Raw genomic sequence first — 16618 nt, 5'->3', positions numbered from 1 at the left:
ACAGTGACTTGCACCTCGATTCTACTATACAACCAACCATATATAACACAACCAAGGGAAATGTATAAGCGAAATATGCTTTAGAGCAATATTTTGCCAAATTTTTTTATGTTGTCTTTCAGAGTCAAGTCAATTCCTATGCTGCGTAAGCTACGACCTTTTCTTTTTCATTATTTACGTAACAAATGGCAACGCTTATTACTGATTTTTCGTTTGTTTGGTTCGCAAAAGCAGTCACTAGGATCTGAATTTCGCGTTTGTTTACGTTAGGAAACAGGTATCTGGTTTTATTGTTCTTGGAATTACCAAATTTTATTCTTTCCAATTTTCTTGCTGTTTTTTTAAACCACCTGCCAGAAATTGACGAAAACCTTCGTTTCGTCTTTGTTTTCATACTTCTTTTGTCATAGATCATTAGCGAGCCGCACCGCGCTCGAATGCATTATACATAAATACAGTGCAGCTTGTAAACGTCAGCCTCATTTGACTTGGGTTGGCAACTTGCAGTCATCCGTTCACTACATACCTTAAGTTATTGGCAACACCAAAAAATCAGTTTGTAGCGGCTTTCAGGGCTTTTTTCTGCCTTTTAACTTGTTTCTTAAAGTCTCAAGAGATTCTTATCTCTGAAAAGAACGAGACGAATCAAGAATCCGACGAAAATTGCGAGTTGTTCTCATATAGTAGCACATACATTTATTTTTTTGGAGGAACTTTTGTGCTGAAATAGCAAAAAATGGATCGAGTGGAAGACATATCTTCCAAAGTTGCTTCTTTAGGGGTGGATTCAGTAAAAAATGCATCGAAGCAGGTAGTGGATATACCTAAGCATCACCACCACTCTGATGAAGATGCCAATGCTGAACGATTGCCTGCATCATCATCTTCGAATGGGGATGCTGTTCCTGTTGAATACAACAACGGTATTGCTAATAACGAAGATCCTGGGAAACAGATGAATTACGAAGAACCACTGGAAAGCGACAAGCTTCGATCAAATGACAACTATGGTGCTCAAATGGTCCATTCACCGGATCCCTCCGCAACTCCTAGTCGGATTGGTTCTGTTGATGCTATTGCACCCAATTCGTCAGCAACAGGTCAACAACACAATACAACTTCGAAGCCTCCGATATCCCAAAATAAAACCAAAGAGCCAACCGCCATGCCTCCCCCGACGAAACCCTCTCGCACACCTACATCTTTTATGTTGGGTGCTCCTCCTCATTCCAAACCCCAGACAAGCGCTGCCCATTCTCCAATCGTTACTCCCGCTTCCTCTGCATCTGTCTCTCGGGCTAATTCTTCTTCCAACACCCCCCATAAGCCCACACCAACAGCTGCACCAAATCCAAATGGTGCTACCAACAATAATGGACCCGTTCCTGCCCCGACTCCTATTTCCACCACTGCGACTCCTTCTAAAAATCCAGTTTCTAGATTACAACGCATTTTTTCGCAATCGTCTGTTAATCGCCAGAACAATAAAAACAAACCTTCGGCGAACACTAATACTGAAGAAACAAACAGCACAAATGGTAGCGAAACTGGAGCCTCCGGTGTCCCGAACAGCTCTTCCAGTGCGAACCAAAATGCAAAGCTATCTCGATTTACTGTTTATGATGACGGTAGCCATACCCATCAGCTTCGTCCTGCTAAGCGCCAGGAAAAGCTAGGTAAGATGTTAAAGGACTTCCTTGCCGGAAGCAGTAAAAAACGCGAAGAGGAGCGTGCCGCAAAAGAGGCTGCAGCTGACTCTCAGCATCAGCTCAGTTTGGTTCAATCTTGGATAAATGGATACGGTCAGGAGAAACTTGCTGACAAAAATTTTGGCAAAGTGTCTGCTAGCTTTGTAGAAAAGTATGGACGCTGTCAGGAAGTTATTGGTCGAGGCGCCTTTGGCGTTGTACGGATATCTCACAAAGTTGATCCACAGAATTCTAGGTCGGAATTGCTTTATGCGGTGAAGGAATTTAGACGTAAACCGACAGAATCACAGAAAAAATATACAAAACGTCTTACTTCGGAATTTTGTATATCTTCGTCTTTGCGCCATCCCAATGTCATTCATACATTGGATTTGATTCAGGACAACAAAGGTGACTATTGTGAAGTTATGGAACTTTGTTCTGGCGGTGATTTGTATACTTTAATTATGGCTGCTGGACGGCTTGAGCCTATGGAAGCTGACTGCTTTTTCAAACAGCTCATGCGAGGTGTTGATTATCTGCATGATATGGGTGTTGCTCATCGAGACCTAAAGCCAGAAAATTTATTGCTCACTATTAACGGCAGTATAAAAATAACTGATTTTGGTAATGGTGAGTGTTTCCGAATGGCTTGGGAAAAAGAAGCACACATGACCTGTGGCCTCTGTGGTTCTGCTCCTTATATTGCGCCCGAGGAATATACTGAGAATGAGTTTGACCCTCGTGCTGTAGACGTGTGGGCTTGTGGTGTTATTTATATGGCCATGCGCACCGGTAGACACTTATGGCGAGTTGCAAAGAAAAGTGAAGATGAATTTTATGCAAAGTATTTGATGGATCGAAAGGATGAGAGTGGATACGAGCCGATTGAAATGTTAGAACGGTCGCGGTGTCGAAACACTCTATATAATATTCTCCATCCTAATCCTAGCTATCGTTTGACCGCGAAACAAATTATGAAAAGTGAATGGGTTCGATCCATTAAGTTATGTGAATATGGTAGTGCTGGATTATAAATTGGTTGAAAATCGCAAATGTTGCCAATATAACTAACTGCCCCTTTTTGATTCCTTGCAAATGCACTCTATCTTATAATTATTCTATTGTTTATATGTTAATGCATAAATGTATTTTTGCCAATTGAGAGTTTTCAACTGACATATTTATTTTGTACATTGTCCGTTGTTGGAGAATACACAATGATCTTAACGCTACTCAGTTTATTTAATAGACATTATTTCTGACTTCTTAAAAATGGTTACTCTTTTTTAGTAATTGAGATTTGTTTGTATAAGTAGAATATCTTTAAAAATACATATAAATGTAGCACAAAAAATTCTACAGATCAGACCTGCTTGTGATATTCGTTTTATGAAGCGTCAAATCAAGTAAGCACGATCACTTTTTTTTTTTTCAAAAACTATAATGGTTCCGTTTTTATTCCTCTGTCTGCAATAATCACGTTTACATAGTTCATTCCTTGCCCAAGCAATGAAGGGCCGTTCTACTTGCTCATTCATCACTACAATTCTCTTTGCTTGTCAACTAGTAAAAGGGTATGTATGAATAACTCATGAGTAAAAATAATGTCATAAAATAAGGAAAGCTTCCGTAGCATAATTCATGAAAAAAAGATAGGATGTAAAACTTCCAACTAAAAAGAAATTAATCAAGCAGATGATAAGCCAACGTAGAACGCCGACAGGAAACTCAGTTTAAAACAGGGGTTCGTCAAAGCCCAGTTTCGTATATTGGTGAATGTTGATTGAGCCGGTAAATGCTCTGAAACGTTGGTACCAAGGTCACCAAAACGTTCGGTTTGGCCGATAAACCTGTTTTGAATTTGAGACCAGTTTATTTTTATCAGACCTTTTGTATTGATATACTATACGATGAGTTAGTGTTTTACCGTAATAGCTTGACTTGAGGGAAGGATTCCAGTCATGAACCCTTTTGGCTCTTTCAAGTTGAAGGTGTTATTCTTACAGCAATGGTGGCAAGGACGCTTGAGGCAGCTACAATGAAGAGCTGACCGAATTTACCAAGTGCAAAGCCAGCGGCTAGGCCAAGTGAGCTTCCTGTAAAGATTTGGCGGTAGTTCAGTTTGAAGCGATTCGTGGTTCGAACGGCAGTAGCAGTTGGACCAGACTCACATAAAATTGAGCTAGGATAAAAAAGAGGCAAAGAAGAGAATTGAGAACGGAAGAAATTCATTTTTTGGTGTCGACAAAAAGGGTATGAGTTGTTCGTGAGAAATCTTGAAAGTAGATGTATTAGGAAACAACGTCATGGGCGTAAACATTCAGATGTCAAGCCAGACATAGAAATAGCTTGAATGAATTGCTCTCGTTATATATATATATGTATTTTCTAAAAAAAAAACCATAAACAACTGACATTTCACGAAGTTGAAATAAAGGTATTTGCAGAAATTGTGTAAAAGAAGTACAGAAGGCTTCCAGTGTATTGAATAGATTGTAGAGGATGAAGTTCAGCATTGAGATTCTACTGCTAATAAGCAATCCATTCTTAAAAACATTTCGTTTGGAAGCCAAACAAATGGAAGGGTGATGAAAATCTCTTGAACCTCTCAGTGTGGTACTTTGATCATATACGTGATTATTTTCGTAGGTCTGCCAGTAATGTGTCAATTTGATAGAACATCCTGTGAGAAGCGGATTGTTTTTTGTTTTTGAGCACGGAGTTTTGGTGGACCAGACTGTCGACTTTGCATGTGTCAGTTTAGCATCGCAGGCAAGTTTTCCTGAATGAAGCAGTTTATTCCATAGCAATGATATACCACAATATAGCACAGCATTTCTCGTTCAATTTGTAAAAAAGCAACAGTATCCTCTGTTAGAAGAAACCCTTCGGAGGACATGATGTAGGATAAAATTTTAAGGATCGTAATGTTTATCAATTCGTGAAGCTTCAAAATTAACAATTCATTAAAAGTCCTTGCAGTTCCGTTTCAAAGATGCTTTTCTCGTATAGTTCAAAAACAAAGGCAAAATCCGAGAACAACATGTCGCGAGGATCGCTATGATGGATGAAGAGGAAAAAATCAATACAATAAGTTTTCTATTGAATCATAAAACGAATTCACAACCTCGAGTAAGTCATTTAGAGTGAGCTCGTAAAATTCGTTAGGGAACATAGAACGGCTTTTTCTCAGGTCGGCCAAGACACCATTGAAAAAGATTTCTTTACTCTTCAATGAAGATAGTAAACTAAAACTTACTAAAGAATTACGTCCAATGCTGGCCAGACAGATTTAGCTAGGTTGTTGCTTCATAGAACAGTGGATGAGACGCGACTTACCAACTGCCATAAAACACAATATAGGAAAACAAAATGGCTGTAAGTGCTATTGCTCAGTCAGCCAAGCAAGTGCAAGCTTCAGAAGAAGCAATTAATCAAGAAAAATGTATTAATGAAGGTATGGTTTGACGAATTGGGATATACAATGTATTTGCAAGCGCGTTTCCAGTGACAGACGAGTTAACGATTTAGAATATAAAATTTGGAAAAAAAATTCTCCTTTTTTGTATGATTTGATTATTACAAGGGCTTTGGAATGGCCATGTGTGTCTCTTCAGTGGTATCCAGATCAACAAATGTGAGTTCGTCAAAACATTGACTGAACTTCAAAAGTAGACTAGCTAACTTTTATACGTAAGATTCCCCGAACTTGGATATACGGAACAAAACGTCCTGCTGGGTGTCCGTGCTGACGCTGGAAAGTATTATCTCGCAGTTGCTGGTATTCAATTACCTTACCTAAATCAAAATACAAATCCTACTACTATAGAAAAAGATGAACAAGACAGCTCTCTTCGAGTTAATGTTCGTGAGCTCTATTCTCATCCAGAGTCAATTAGCCAAGCGAAAATAATGCCACAGGCGACTAGCCATGTTGCTACTATCGGGAATAATCATAATGATGTTTTGGTGTTTAACGAATCGTCTTTTGGTTCCTATAACTCTTCAGACGAATTTCCAATCCAACCTGCCATGAAACTACAAAAGCATGACTTATCTTGTACATCTTTATGCTGGAATTATATGAAGCAGGGGCAACTCGTGTCAGGCTCTCGAGATTCCACTATCTGCCATTGGGATATTGATCATTACAATGAAAGTAATCCTTCCTCTGCATTAAAGGCTCAAATATCTACACATGAAAAGCCCGTTAATGATATTAAATACCATTTCAAACATGGTGATATTTTTGCTTCCGTTTCTAGTGATCAACATCTTCACCTTCATGACAGCAGACGAGCAGATTATTCAACAACCCCTCTGAAAAGCATTCATGCTCATTCTGCAGAGGTGAATGCACTTGCCTTCAATCCTCTAAATGATTTTATTATGGCTACATGCTCAGCGGACAAAACCATTGGCCTTTGGGATCTCCGGAATCTCAACAACCGCTTGTACACCCTTGAAGGACACGAGGATCATGTTTCTAATATAAAGTTTTCTCCTCATGAGGAGTCCGTATTGGTTTCTACTTCTGTTGATAGAAGAACTTTACTTTGGGATCTCTCACGGATTGGTGAGGAGCAGTCCGCCGAAGAAGCCCAGGATGGCCCACCCGAGTTGCTATTCATGCATGGTGGTCATACCTCGTGTACCATTGATATGGACTGGTGTCCTAATTACAACTGGACTTTGGCTACTGCTGCTGAAGACAATATTCTCCAGCTCTGGACACCTTCCCGTTCAATTTGGGGGAATCAACATTTGGAAGAAGATGCTCAAGCCGCTTGAAAAGCAGGGTACCCTTCAAAATTGATTTTGAGATTATAATTATAAGTCTAAATAAATTATACTGGTTATATATGGAGTCTATTTTGTTTTTAACTATTTACAATCCGTGAGGATTATGCGCTCCGTTAATTAGAGGATAAAATAAAGAATTAAAAACGGACTTGTACCTAAAAACACGACGATGAACCGATAAGATATAGGTAAGGACACAATGTGTAACACTTTAGAAACCCAAACTTTGCTGGTTAAAAAGCACATGAAGAGGCAAACAATCCCAATAATTATACAAGACGCAACATAAGTCTCTAAAAACATCGTTAATAAATGACAATGCCGCGTAATTTTACTTACTGTTTTTCCATGTAGGAGTAAGGAACTCGGATTTCCGATTGATGACAAGATTTACTCCAATGTATTGTAAGCAAGTTAATAAAAATGAGCAAGAAACTAAGGCGTTTTCTGTATCTGATTTTCCGGCCTGCCATGTTGGAAGAGCAGTCGAATCAAACTTTATACAAAACACATTCAGTAGCCATTGCGACAATATAATCACTCCTGAAAGTATTCCTAAAAAATTCAAGCTTGATTTCTTAAATAAAGTTGTGGAAGGTGCGTTGGAAGTAAGTGCATCACTTGGTGTAAAATGGCTCATTGCAGCAGACAAAGGGAAAACGACTGCAAAATCCATAAATAGAAACTGCGAGTCATTGTAATTATAGTTCCTTAGGTATAAAAGAAACGTTCCCGAAAATTGGATAACCGCACTCATTACCATGTATTGAAAACAACGATAGCTGGTGACAATGGAACACCTTCCTTCTAATACTATTGTAATTGTGTCAAAAATAGACTTCTTTTGACTTATAAATGAGGCAGCAGCACAAGCCTCAGTATCCGATAGAGACACACTCACATCAGAACGTTTAAGAGCTAAACAATCATTTGCTCCGTCACCACAAAACCCAACATTAAATTGAAACATTCTACAAAGCTCGACAAATTTAAGTTTTTCAATCGGGGACATCCGGGCCAAAATTTTCGTCTTCTTTATAATACTTTTCAATTTTTCTTCATTAAGACACTCCGATAATTTTCGTAACAATCCCCCAGTTATCGCCATAGCTGCGTTATCATCGTTTATAATACAATTAAAGCTCACAGGATTTGCAGTGGGTAAATAGCAATCCTCCTTGACGTTGTAAAGCTTGAATTTTACTTCGTCGTTGATCGACTGGACATATTCAGAATTTTCTTCGTTATCCTCAACATAAACAAACGAAGAGGAGTCAAAAACATCGGACTGTCTACCGACGTACACGCTAGTCCATAAACTATCACCTGAGCATACGGCAATGTGAATGTTTGCTTTATTAAGAACATTCATCACACTAGGCGATTCCTTTTTTATTTTGCTTTCAAAGACGAATAATCCTTCAAAAATTAAGTCCTTTTCTAGTGACCCACGAGATATCTGTTGCAAGTCCGTGTCGGTTTTGAGAGGCTTCCAGGCACATGCTAATACTCTAAACCCTTTCGACGAAAGTACCTCTAGTAAATGGAAAAAATTTCCTGGAATCGTTTTTGGCGAACAAATGCTCAAGATTGATTCAGCCGCACCTTTTGAAAAGAGCATTGGGGGTTTTTTATTATTACCGACAGCGATGACAGACATTCTCCTTATGACAGGATCGAATTCAAGAGATCTTGTTACAGTATACACACTTTCTTGGCTTTTTTGTCCATCTGTTACTGTAAATAAAGCATTGCGCATTCCAATATCAAGTTCAGATGAATTTATAAAGCGTCCTTGAAAAACTCCAAACAATGCTAGTTCCAAAGGATCACCTATAATACTTCCATTAATTATTTGTAAGGATTGACAGCAAATGCTTATTTTTGAAATAATTGAATGTGGTGTTAAAAAATTGTTAGCACATTGAGCAATCTCCAAATTATTGTGTATATCTCTAATATACGTACAAGACAACTGGACATTTTCTTCTGTGATAGTACCTGTTTTGTCAAAAATAAATATATCGGTATTTCCAGCGGTGGATATGCTTTAAAAAACTGGTTAATAAATGAAGATTGAGTTCAAATACGAACTTACCACTCCGGATTTGAAGTTAATATACATCTCTGAGAGAGCCTGTATATAGCATTTGCGATTCCAATGGATAGGGTAGCAGGTAATGCTGGAGGAATTAGAATGGTAACGACATCCAATGATCGAAGAATGATATGACTGAAATGAGCCTTGTGCCTATATAAATATAGAGCAAGGAAGAAAACAGAAAAAAGAGAGAAGATGATCATTAATTTCAGAAAAGACATCGAATCTTTGTACAACTGTGAAACTCTTGCTTGAGGGTATAGTAAATCCCGAATCAACTGCCCCTTTCTGGACGAAAAGCCCGTCCGGATAGCAATAACATAGCAAGGCATTTCCATTCTGCTATTTATTTGTAAAAATTTTGTTCCAGCATGAAGTACGTGGGGCGAAAAAACGTTATCAGCGTTACTAAGGAAAGATTTTAAGGACAGGTCTTTAAGAGCACATTTATTTGCAGGTACGGATTCTCCAGTAAGCATGCTCTCGTCTACCATGCAAGTACCAGAAAGTAGGATACCATCAACAGGGCAAACTTTACGGTCGTCGCTAGTCAGGCAAACAAGGTCGCCAGTTACCAATTCATCTCCGAATAATTTCTTCTTTCTTTTATCGCGAATCACGGTAAACGTATCAGAATCGCCTATGATCGAATGTATACGGGCATCAGAAGCTTTTGATTCTTTAATAGCAAAGTATATGCTACATAACGAAATCATAAAAATACAACAGGAATAAAAGACAAAACTATCAAAAAGCCAAAGAATGACGGAAAATAGTTGGAATAAATAAAAAGGATGCAATACCTAGAGACGTATATTAGTATTTCAACAATACACGCTAACCAAGGAATGGTAGTCATACCTCATGGAAAAGTATGCTCGCTATCGTTTTCTTTTCTAGCTTCAACAAATTCTGTCCATATATTTGTCGAAGGTTAGAGACTGTTTGAGTATTGAGACCCCAATTGAGATAACTTGGTTGAGACGCGAACAACTGAAAAGCGTGTACCTCCGATGAGAGCAAAACCCATTTGAACGTTGCGACGTTTAAATATATCTTTAAGCTTTTATAGTTGAAGTACGGAATGGATCTTTGTGTTGGTAATTGCGAATTTGAGGCTGGGATCGGTTCTTGAAACGATCGTTTATACACCTTCTGAAGAGAGCTATTCCCTTTTTGATCAATGACTTCCACATACTCTATATCTTTGATCCCACATGACTGACTGGTCCAACTGACCCTACATTGAGGAAACCATAGGATGAATAATTTGAAAAGTCCCAAAGAAAGAATTTCTAATATGGTTAACACAAGCGCCCTTTGAGAACTTTCTTTATAAGGATGCAGAACAACGCTTTCTTCTTCTGATAAAACCAATCTCTGATTCAGTAAGTACGTATACGTATATTCTGAAAATTCATCTGATCCTAAATTTTGCAATTGTATCTCCATTGTCTACACAGAAACACGATCAAATGAACTTGTATTTAGGATGAACTAACTGAAAGAGAAACCCATCAGAGAATTACACGTAGATGCCCAATTGCTAGCAGTGGAATTGTTCGTGATTGGAAAAAAGGACGAATGAACGAATGTAATTTAAAAGCAAAAAATGCTTTGGTATTATATACAAAACAAAGTCAGTACTGAAAAGAATGAAATACTAACAGTGTATGAATTGCTGATATACCTGTAGTTGTGATATTCACACTTAAGCGTAGATACCGATGCGTTAAGATGCGTAATGTAAGATATGCAACTTTAGCGTATCATTATCGTAATTAGTGTTCTCTGGAGATGAGGAAGGATAAAATGTAGGTGCTTTTGTTGTAACATGCCTTCAACCTATCTGGTTCAAAATTCTACCATTCAGCCATATCCTCCATTGAGGAGGTATTTATAAAAAAATAAAGCAGGGAAGATGTCTACATCCAATCTTGCCTTTATGAAGGCAAAGGCATGCACAGAAATTGTTGCAGAGCTAATTGCCTCTGAAAACCAAAACAAGGTTATCAACTTAAACGCGTTAAAGATGAGAATTTCGAAGAAACATCAATTGCCAGAGTCCCCCAGACTAACCGATATTATTGCTGCGATTCCCCCAGATGCATATTTAAAGGATTCGTTAATGAGAAAGCTGCGGGCGAAACCAGTGCGAACGGCATCCGGTATTGCAGTCGTTGCTGTAATGTGTAAGCCTCACAGATGCCCTCATATTGCGATGACGGGTAACGTATGCGTTTACTGCCCGGGAGGACCAGACTCTGATTTTGAGTATTCGACGCAATCATATACTGGTTACGAACCAACCAGTATGCGAGCCATTCGTGCTCGCTATGACCCTTATGAACAAGCAAGAGGGCGTGTAGAGCAACTTCGTTCTTTGGGCCACAATGTTGACAAAGTTGAGTACATTGTTATGGGCGGTACGTTTATGTCTTTGTCCGAATCGTATCGCCATCATTTTATTGCCAATCTCCATAATGCTTTGTCGGGTGCCACTACCGAGGATGTGGATGAGGCAGTTCGTTTTTCTGAGCAATCAGAAACTAAATGCGTAGGAATTACTATCGAGACCAGACCAGACTATTGCTTGGACCAACATCTTGATGAAATGCTTCGTTATGGCTGCACTCGTCTTGAGGTGGGTGTTCAAAGTGTGTATGAAGACGTTGCTCGAGACACGAACCGTGGTCATACAGTAAGGGCTGTATGCGAGACGTTTCAGCAGGCAAAAGATGTCGGGTACAAAGTCGTAACTCACATGATGCCTGATTTGCCAAACGTAGGTATGGAACGAGACATTTTCCAGTTTCAAGAATATTTCGAAAACCCGGCTTTTCGTACTGATGGACTTAAACTCTACCCCACTCTTGTGATTCGTGGTACCGGACTTTATGAGTTGTGGAAGACGGGTCGCTACAAAAACTATACCCCCAATGCCTTGGTAGATTTAATTGCACGAATTTTGGCTCTTGTACCCCCTTGGACAAGAATTTATCGTATTCAACGAGATATCCCTATGCCTTTGGTTAGTTCGGGGGTTGAAACTGGTAACCTTCGAGAATTGGCCTTGAACCGAATGAAAGATTTGGGCACCAAATGCCGAGATATCCGTGCACGAGAAGTTGGTATGCAGGAAGTCCATCACAAAATTCATCCTGAACAAGTCGAGTTGCTTCGTCGTGATTACACTGCCAACGGAGGTTGGGAAACATTCTTGTCGTATGAAGATCCCAAGCAAGATATTTTGATTGGCTTACTTCGTCTTCGGAAATGCTCCGAAGCAACTTATCGTCCGGAATTAAAACCACAACAGACTTCATTGGTGCGTGAGTTGCACGTTTACGGTAGCGCAGTTCCTCTACATAGTCGTGATCCAAAGAAGTTTCAACATCAAGGATTCGGTACATTGTTGCTGGAGGAAGCCGAACGGATAGCCCGTGAAGAGCATGGCAGTGAAAAATTGAGTGTAATTTCCGGTGTTGGTGTACGCAAATATTATCGTAAGCTGGGCTACGAGTCGGACGGACCTTATATGTCGAAATGGCTTTGAAGCGTTCGTTGTATATTTAATTGGAATGGGTTGATTTGGTAAACGAATTTAATTTTTGGTAAAAGCTATACATAATACATCGATCTTGTTATTTAGTTTTATGGATGCTAGGATGCTAGAAAAATGAGAGTAAGACAAAGATAGCAGACATGGAAAAAAGAAGTTTACATATACATCCACGAATATTGAAGAGAATCAGCAAGTACTGTAGTCATTCTAGTAAAGAGGGAACTATCCATTGAGTAAAATCTAATCAAACGTTTGGAATCCATTGTCATTCCTCTTTTATACATTTATTTTATCAAAACATCTGGTTTGCTAGTCCTCCCAATCGACGTTACCGTACTTGAAGCCTATCATTATTAATATTACCGTGGTCGCTGCACTATCCTACAACACCACCATGCATACCGGAGGCAGTATGGTGGTAACCACCAAAACTACAGAAATTTAACGATTTGCAAGAATCAGCAAATTAGCTATTCTAAGCCTAACGAAATTGGTGGCTTTCAAGTTATCTGGAGAACAATTTCAAATAAAAAAGTAAAAAACTCGCTTTTCTTATATGGTGTGAAGTGAAGTTTTTATTTAGCATGACATTTGTTGAGAAGGAGTATAGTAAGAGTGATACAGAAGAACTGTTAGAGAAATGGAAAAAATTAAAAGAAACAGGCGCGACGGAACGGAACAATGTCGCGTACGCTCAAATCTGTGATGAATTAAGGAACGTGCAAAAAAACATTCAAGCTAAAAAAAAGGCAAAAGCCTTATTAAAAGAATATGCAAGTTCTATCGACGAGGAAGTGGAAAAGAAAATTTTGAAGGAGATGGTGAAATCATATCGTCAGTTGTCATTGAATTTGCCTGTGTCGGGCAATGAAGTGTTCAGAGTATTATTAGACGAAGAAAGAAAAACGAAACAAGAAGACCGGAATGATTTGGAAGTGTCGGAGGTGCAGACGAATCTGTCGCCAATGTCCAAAAACGATTTCAGTTTTGTGGAACCGGAATACCTACAGCCATTATCCTATCGACACAGAGTCCAGGCACACAATCAGAAATTACAGGACATGGCTATTCATGTTCGTTTAACGAAACGAATACATGAATTAGAAGGCATGTCTGCGGCAACTGAAGATATACCTAGTTTACATTACTTTGACGGAGACCAAAAGCCTCAGCACGTACACTCTACAAAAAGGAATGCTTTGATGGAACTAAAAATGCTGCGGCTCGCAAAGCGACAAGAGGATTTACATGCACAAATCCGACATTGTAAACCATATATGCGCGTTCTTTTGAATACAGCTGATCGCGTCGCTTGCAAGCTTCCTAAACCTGCTCCCCAAGCTACACGCCTTACCGAGGCCTTGGAACGGCAACAACGTAGTGACCGGGAACGCCGACAGAAACAACGCCAATACGATTATCTGCAAAATATTTGTTCTCGTGGGCGGGAACTCGCCGTTCGCACCAAAAATGCTCAGGCTAGGGCCCAGAAATCGAATCGCGCTGTTTTGGCATATCATTCACATATTGAAAAAGAAGAACAAAGGCGTGCTGAACGCAACGCAAAAGAGAGATTACAGGCTTTACGAGAAGATGATGAGGAAGCTTACTTAAAATTAATTGACCAGGCTAAGGATACCAGAATTACTCATCTTCTTCGGCAAACCGATACCTATTTGGATTCTTTGGCATCCGCTGTCAAGGACCAGCAGTCTCAATCGGGTGGCGCTGCTTATGATGATTCTCTCGCCGGCGAAAGCGAGAAGAAGGTTGATTATTATAACGTTGCTCACAACATTCAAGAGGTTATTTTTGAACAACCATCTATTTTAGTCGGTGGTAAACTGAAAGAGTACCAAGTTCGCGGTCTTCAGTGGATGATATCCTTGTACAATAACCATTTGAACGGTATTTTGGCTGATGAAATGGGTCTGGGTAAAACCATTCAAACTATCTCTTTAGTCACTCATTTAATTGAGAAGAAGCGTCAGAATGGCCCTTTCCTGATCATCGTTCCTTTATCTACACTAACGAATTGGGCTATGGAATTTGAGAGGTGGGCTCCGTCAATCTCAAAAATCGTCTACAAGGGTCCACCTTTGGTTCGTAAGGCTTTACAGCCACAAGTCCGTCACGGGAATTTCCAAGTTTTATTAACTACTTTTGAATATATCATTAAAGATAGACCCGTTCTTAGTCGTATAAAATGGATTTACATGATTATGGACGAAGGTCATCGATTGAAAAATACCCAGTCAAAATTGACTAACACATTAATGACCTACTATTCTTCTCGATATCGCCTGATTTTGACGGGAACACCACTTCAAAATAATCTGCCTGAGCTGTGGGCGTTGCTTAATTTTGTGCTTCCCAAAATTTTCAAGTCTGTCAAGAGTTTTGATGAGTGGTTTAATACTCCGTTCGCTAATACTGGGAATCAAGATAAAATAGAGCTAACCGAAGAAGAGTCTTTACTGGTGATTAGACGTTTACACAAAGTGTTGCGTCCATTTTTGCTTCGTCGCTTGAAAAAGGACGTTGAATCCGAGCTTCCAGATAAAGTTGAGAAGGTAATCCGCTGTCAGATGTCTGGATTACAGCAGAAATTGTATCACCAAATGAAGAAGCATGGTATTCTGTTTGTTGAGGATGAGAATAAAGGTAGAGCAGGTATTAAGGGTCTTCAAAACACTGTGATGCAGTTAAAGAAAATTTGCAATCATCCTTACGTTTTTGAAGATGTTGAACGGTCGATTGATCCCACTGGCCTAAACTATGATATGTTATGGAGGGTCTCTGGTAAATTCGAGTTATTAGATAGAGTCCTTCCTAAACTGTTCCGTGCGGGCCACCGAGTCCTTATGTTTTTCCAAATGACACAAATTATGAACATCATGGAAGATTACTTACAGTACCGGCATTTCCGTTACTTACGTTTGGATGGTTCGACAAAAGCTGATGATCGATCTAAGCTACTCGGTGTGTTCAACGATCCTACGGCAGAAATCCAAATTTTTTTACTGAGTACTCGAGCAGGTGGTTTAGGATTGAATCTTCAGAGTGCTGATACAGTCGTCATTTTTGATTCAGACTGGAATCCTCACCAAGATTTACAAGCACAAGATCGTGCTCACCGCATTGGTCAAACGAAGGAAGTTAGAATTTACAGGCTTATCACAGAAAAATCTGTGGAAGAGAACATTCTTTCTCGGGCCCAATACAAATTAGACATTGACGGAAAGGTTATTCAAGCTGGTAAATTTGACAACAAATCTACGCCAGAGGAAAGAGACGCATTTTTGCGATCTCTATTGGAAAATGAAAATGGTGAGGAACATAATGATGAGAAGGGAGAACTGGACGACGATGAACTAAATGAAGTGCTTGCGCGTAGTGATCAAGAGCTGGACTTGTATAGAAAGATGACAGAGGAGGATGATGAAATTAGTCCTTATAGTAAAAGCAAGGGCAGAGAGCGACTTATCCAGGTGGAGGAACTTCCGGAATTTTATCAACAAGAACAGCCGGCCAAAGTTGAAGAGGAGCCACAAATTCTCGAAGATTTGGGACGTGGTGCTCGACGTCGTGTTCCTGTGGTGTACGACGAAACTGCTAGAGATGCTCAGTGGCTTACCGAGATGGAAATGGAGCCAGAAGTTAAGCCAGGTCGGGGCAGGCCCAAGCGGAGCTCAAGTGCAGTTGACGAACCTGTTCAGCTTGGATTAAACGGGAAGCCAAAGCGCAAGCGAGGCCCTGCACCTGATACATTGACTTCTGAGCATAGATCTCTTCTTCGTCGTGTTTGTCTTGAAATTTATAATACCGTTTATGAGTTGAAAGATGAACATGACAGACTTGTAAATGGCATGTTTTTAGAAGTTCCTAGTAAGAAGCTCTATCCGGACTATTACTCAATTATTAAAGCACCTATCGCTCTTGATATCATACGAAAGCATATTAACGGAACTTATTATAAATCGTTAGATGCAATGATTTCTGACTTTATGACTATGTTTAATAATGCTCGTACATATAATGAGGAAGGTTCTTTCGTGTATGAAGATGCCAATTATATGCAAGCTGCTATGGAGCAGAAGATTCAGGAATTTGAGGAGAACGGCACGCTTGCAACTTTACGTGGAATGGATTTAGAGGCAATTTCACAGCAAGAAGACCGAATAGAAAATGAAGCATAGGTTCACACATACTATTTTTTTCCTGGTCGAAACATCATTTTTTGAATTTCCAAGGAATCTCTTTCAGTTTTGATGTTCATAAAAGTTTGTTATAATTTGGGCTTTTGTATGATCGCTCAATTTTTTTGTACACTAATAAAACTAATTATTATAAATACATCGTTAATGAGTCTAACCCACCCAAAGAAACATTTAGTTTTCTATTTACATATTTGATATGTTTGCTTTTGATTTTTGTGGAGTTGTTTGTAAATGTGAT

General features: G+C 39.3%; 6 protein-coding genes across 6 annotated transcripts; 4 read left to right on the top strand and 2 right to left on the bottom strand.

The window, feature by feature from the left end:
* Positions 1 to 736: 736 nt before the first annotated feature.
* hal4 (serine/threonine protein kinase Hal4) lies at positions 737 to 2725 on the top strand (the record flags this gene model as incomplete). Its single annotated transcript, XM_056182735.1, has 1 exon — positions 737 to 2725. One exon carries the CDS (start codon positions 737 to 739, stop codon positions 2723 to 2725), a length of 1989 nt encoding a protein of 662 aa, XP_056038220.1.
* A 653-nt stretch (positions 2726 to 3378) lies between these two features.
* Positions 3379 to 3923, bottom strand: fun14 (integral mitochondrial outer membrane (MOM) protein; the record flags this gene model as incomplete). Its single annotated transcript, XM_056182734.1, has 2 exons — positions 3379 to 3594; positions 3696 to 3923. 2 exons carry the CDS (start codon positions 3921 to 3923, stop codon positions 3379 to 3381), a joined length of 444 nt encoding a protein of 147 aa, XP_056038208.1.
* A 1140-nt stretch (positions 3924 to 5063) lies between these two features.
* prw1 (Clr6 histone deacetylase complex subunit Prw1) lies at positions 5064 to 6482 on the top strand (the record flags this gene model as incomplete). The annotated part of the gene is made up of 3 exons (XM_056182733.1): positions 5064 to 5148; positions 5223 to 5328; positions 5390 to 6482. The coding sequence occupies 3 exons, from the start codon at positions 5064 to 5066 to the stop codon at positions 6480 to 6482; spliced, it is 1284 nt and encodes a 427-aa protein (XP_056038209.1).
* Positions 6483 to 6611: 129 nt separating this feature from the next.
* Positions 6612 to 10047, bottom strand: cta5 (Ca2+/Mn2+ transporting P-type ATPase P5 type Cta5; the record flags this gene model as incomplete). The annotated part of the gene is made up of 4 exons (XM_056182732.1): positions 6612 to 6787; positions 6834 to 8542; positions 8593 to 9398; positions 9457 to 10047. 4 exons carry the CDS (start codon positions 10045 to 10047, stop codon positions 6612 to 6614), a joined length of 3282 nt encoding a protein of 1093 aa, XP_056038206.1.
* A 469-nt stretch (positions 10048 to 10516) lies between these two features.
* Positions 10517 to 12151, top strand: elp3 (elongator complex tRNA uridine(34) acetyltransferase subunit Elp3; the record flags this gene model as incomplete). The annotated part of the gene is made up of 1 exon (XM_056182731.1): positions 10517 to 12151. The coding sequence occupies one exon, from the start codon at positions 10517 to 10519 to the stop codon at positions 12149 to 12151; it is 1635 nt and encodes a 544-aa protein (XP_056038207.1).
* Positions 12152 to 12744: 593 nt separating this feature from the next.
* Positions 12745 to 16359, top strand: snf21 (RSC-type complex ATPase Snf21; the record flags this gene model as incomplete). The annotated part of the gene is made up of 1 exon (XM_056182730.1): positions 12745 to 16359. The coding sequence occupies one exon, from the start codon at positions 12745 to 12747 to the stop codon at positions 16357 to 16359; it is 3615 nt and encodes a 1204-aa protein (XP_056038204.1).
* Between the last annotated feature and the right edge of the window lie 259 nt (positions 16360 to 16618).

The sequence above is a fragment of the Schizosaccharomyces osmophilus genome, chromosome 2 (genome assembly GCF_027921745.1).
Source record: "Schizosaccharomyces osmophilus chromosome 2, complete sequence".
Lineage (NCBI taxonomy): Eukaryota > Fungi > Ascomycota > Schizosaccharomycetes > Schizosaccharomycetales > Schizosaccharomycetaceae > Schizosaccharomyces > Schizosaccharomyces osmophilus.
This window is presented reverse-complemented; position numbering and strand designations above follow the sequence as displayed.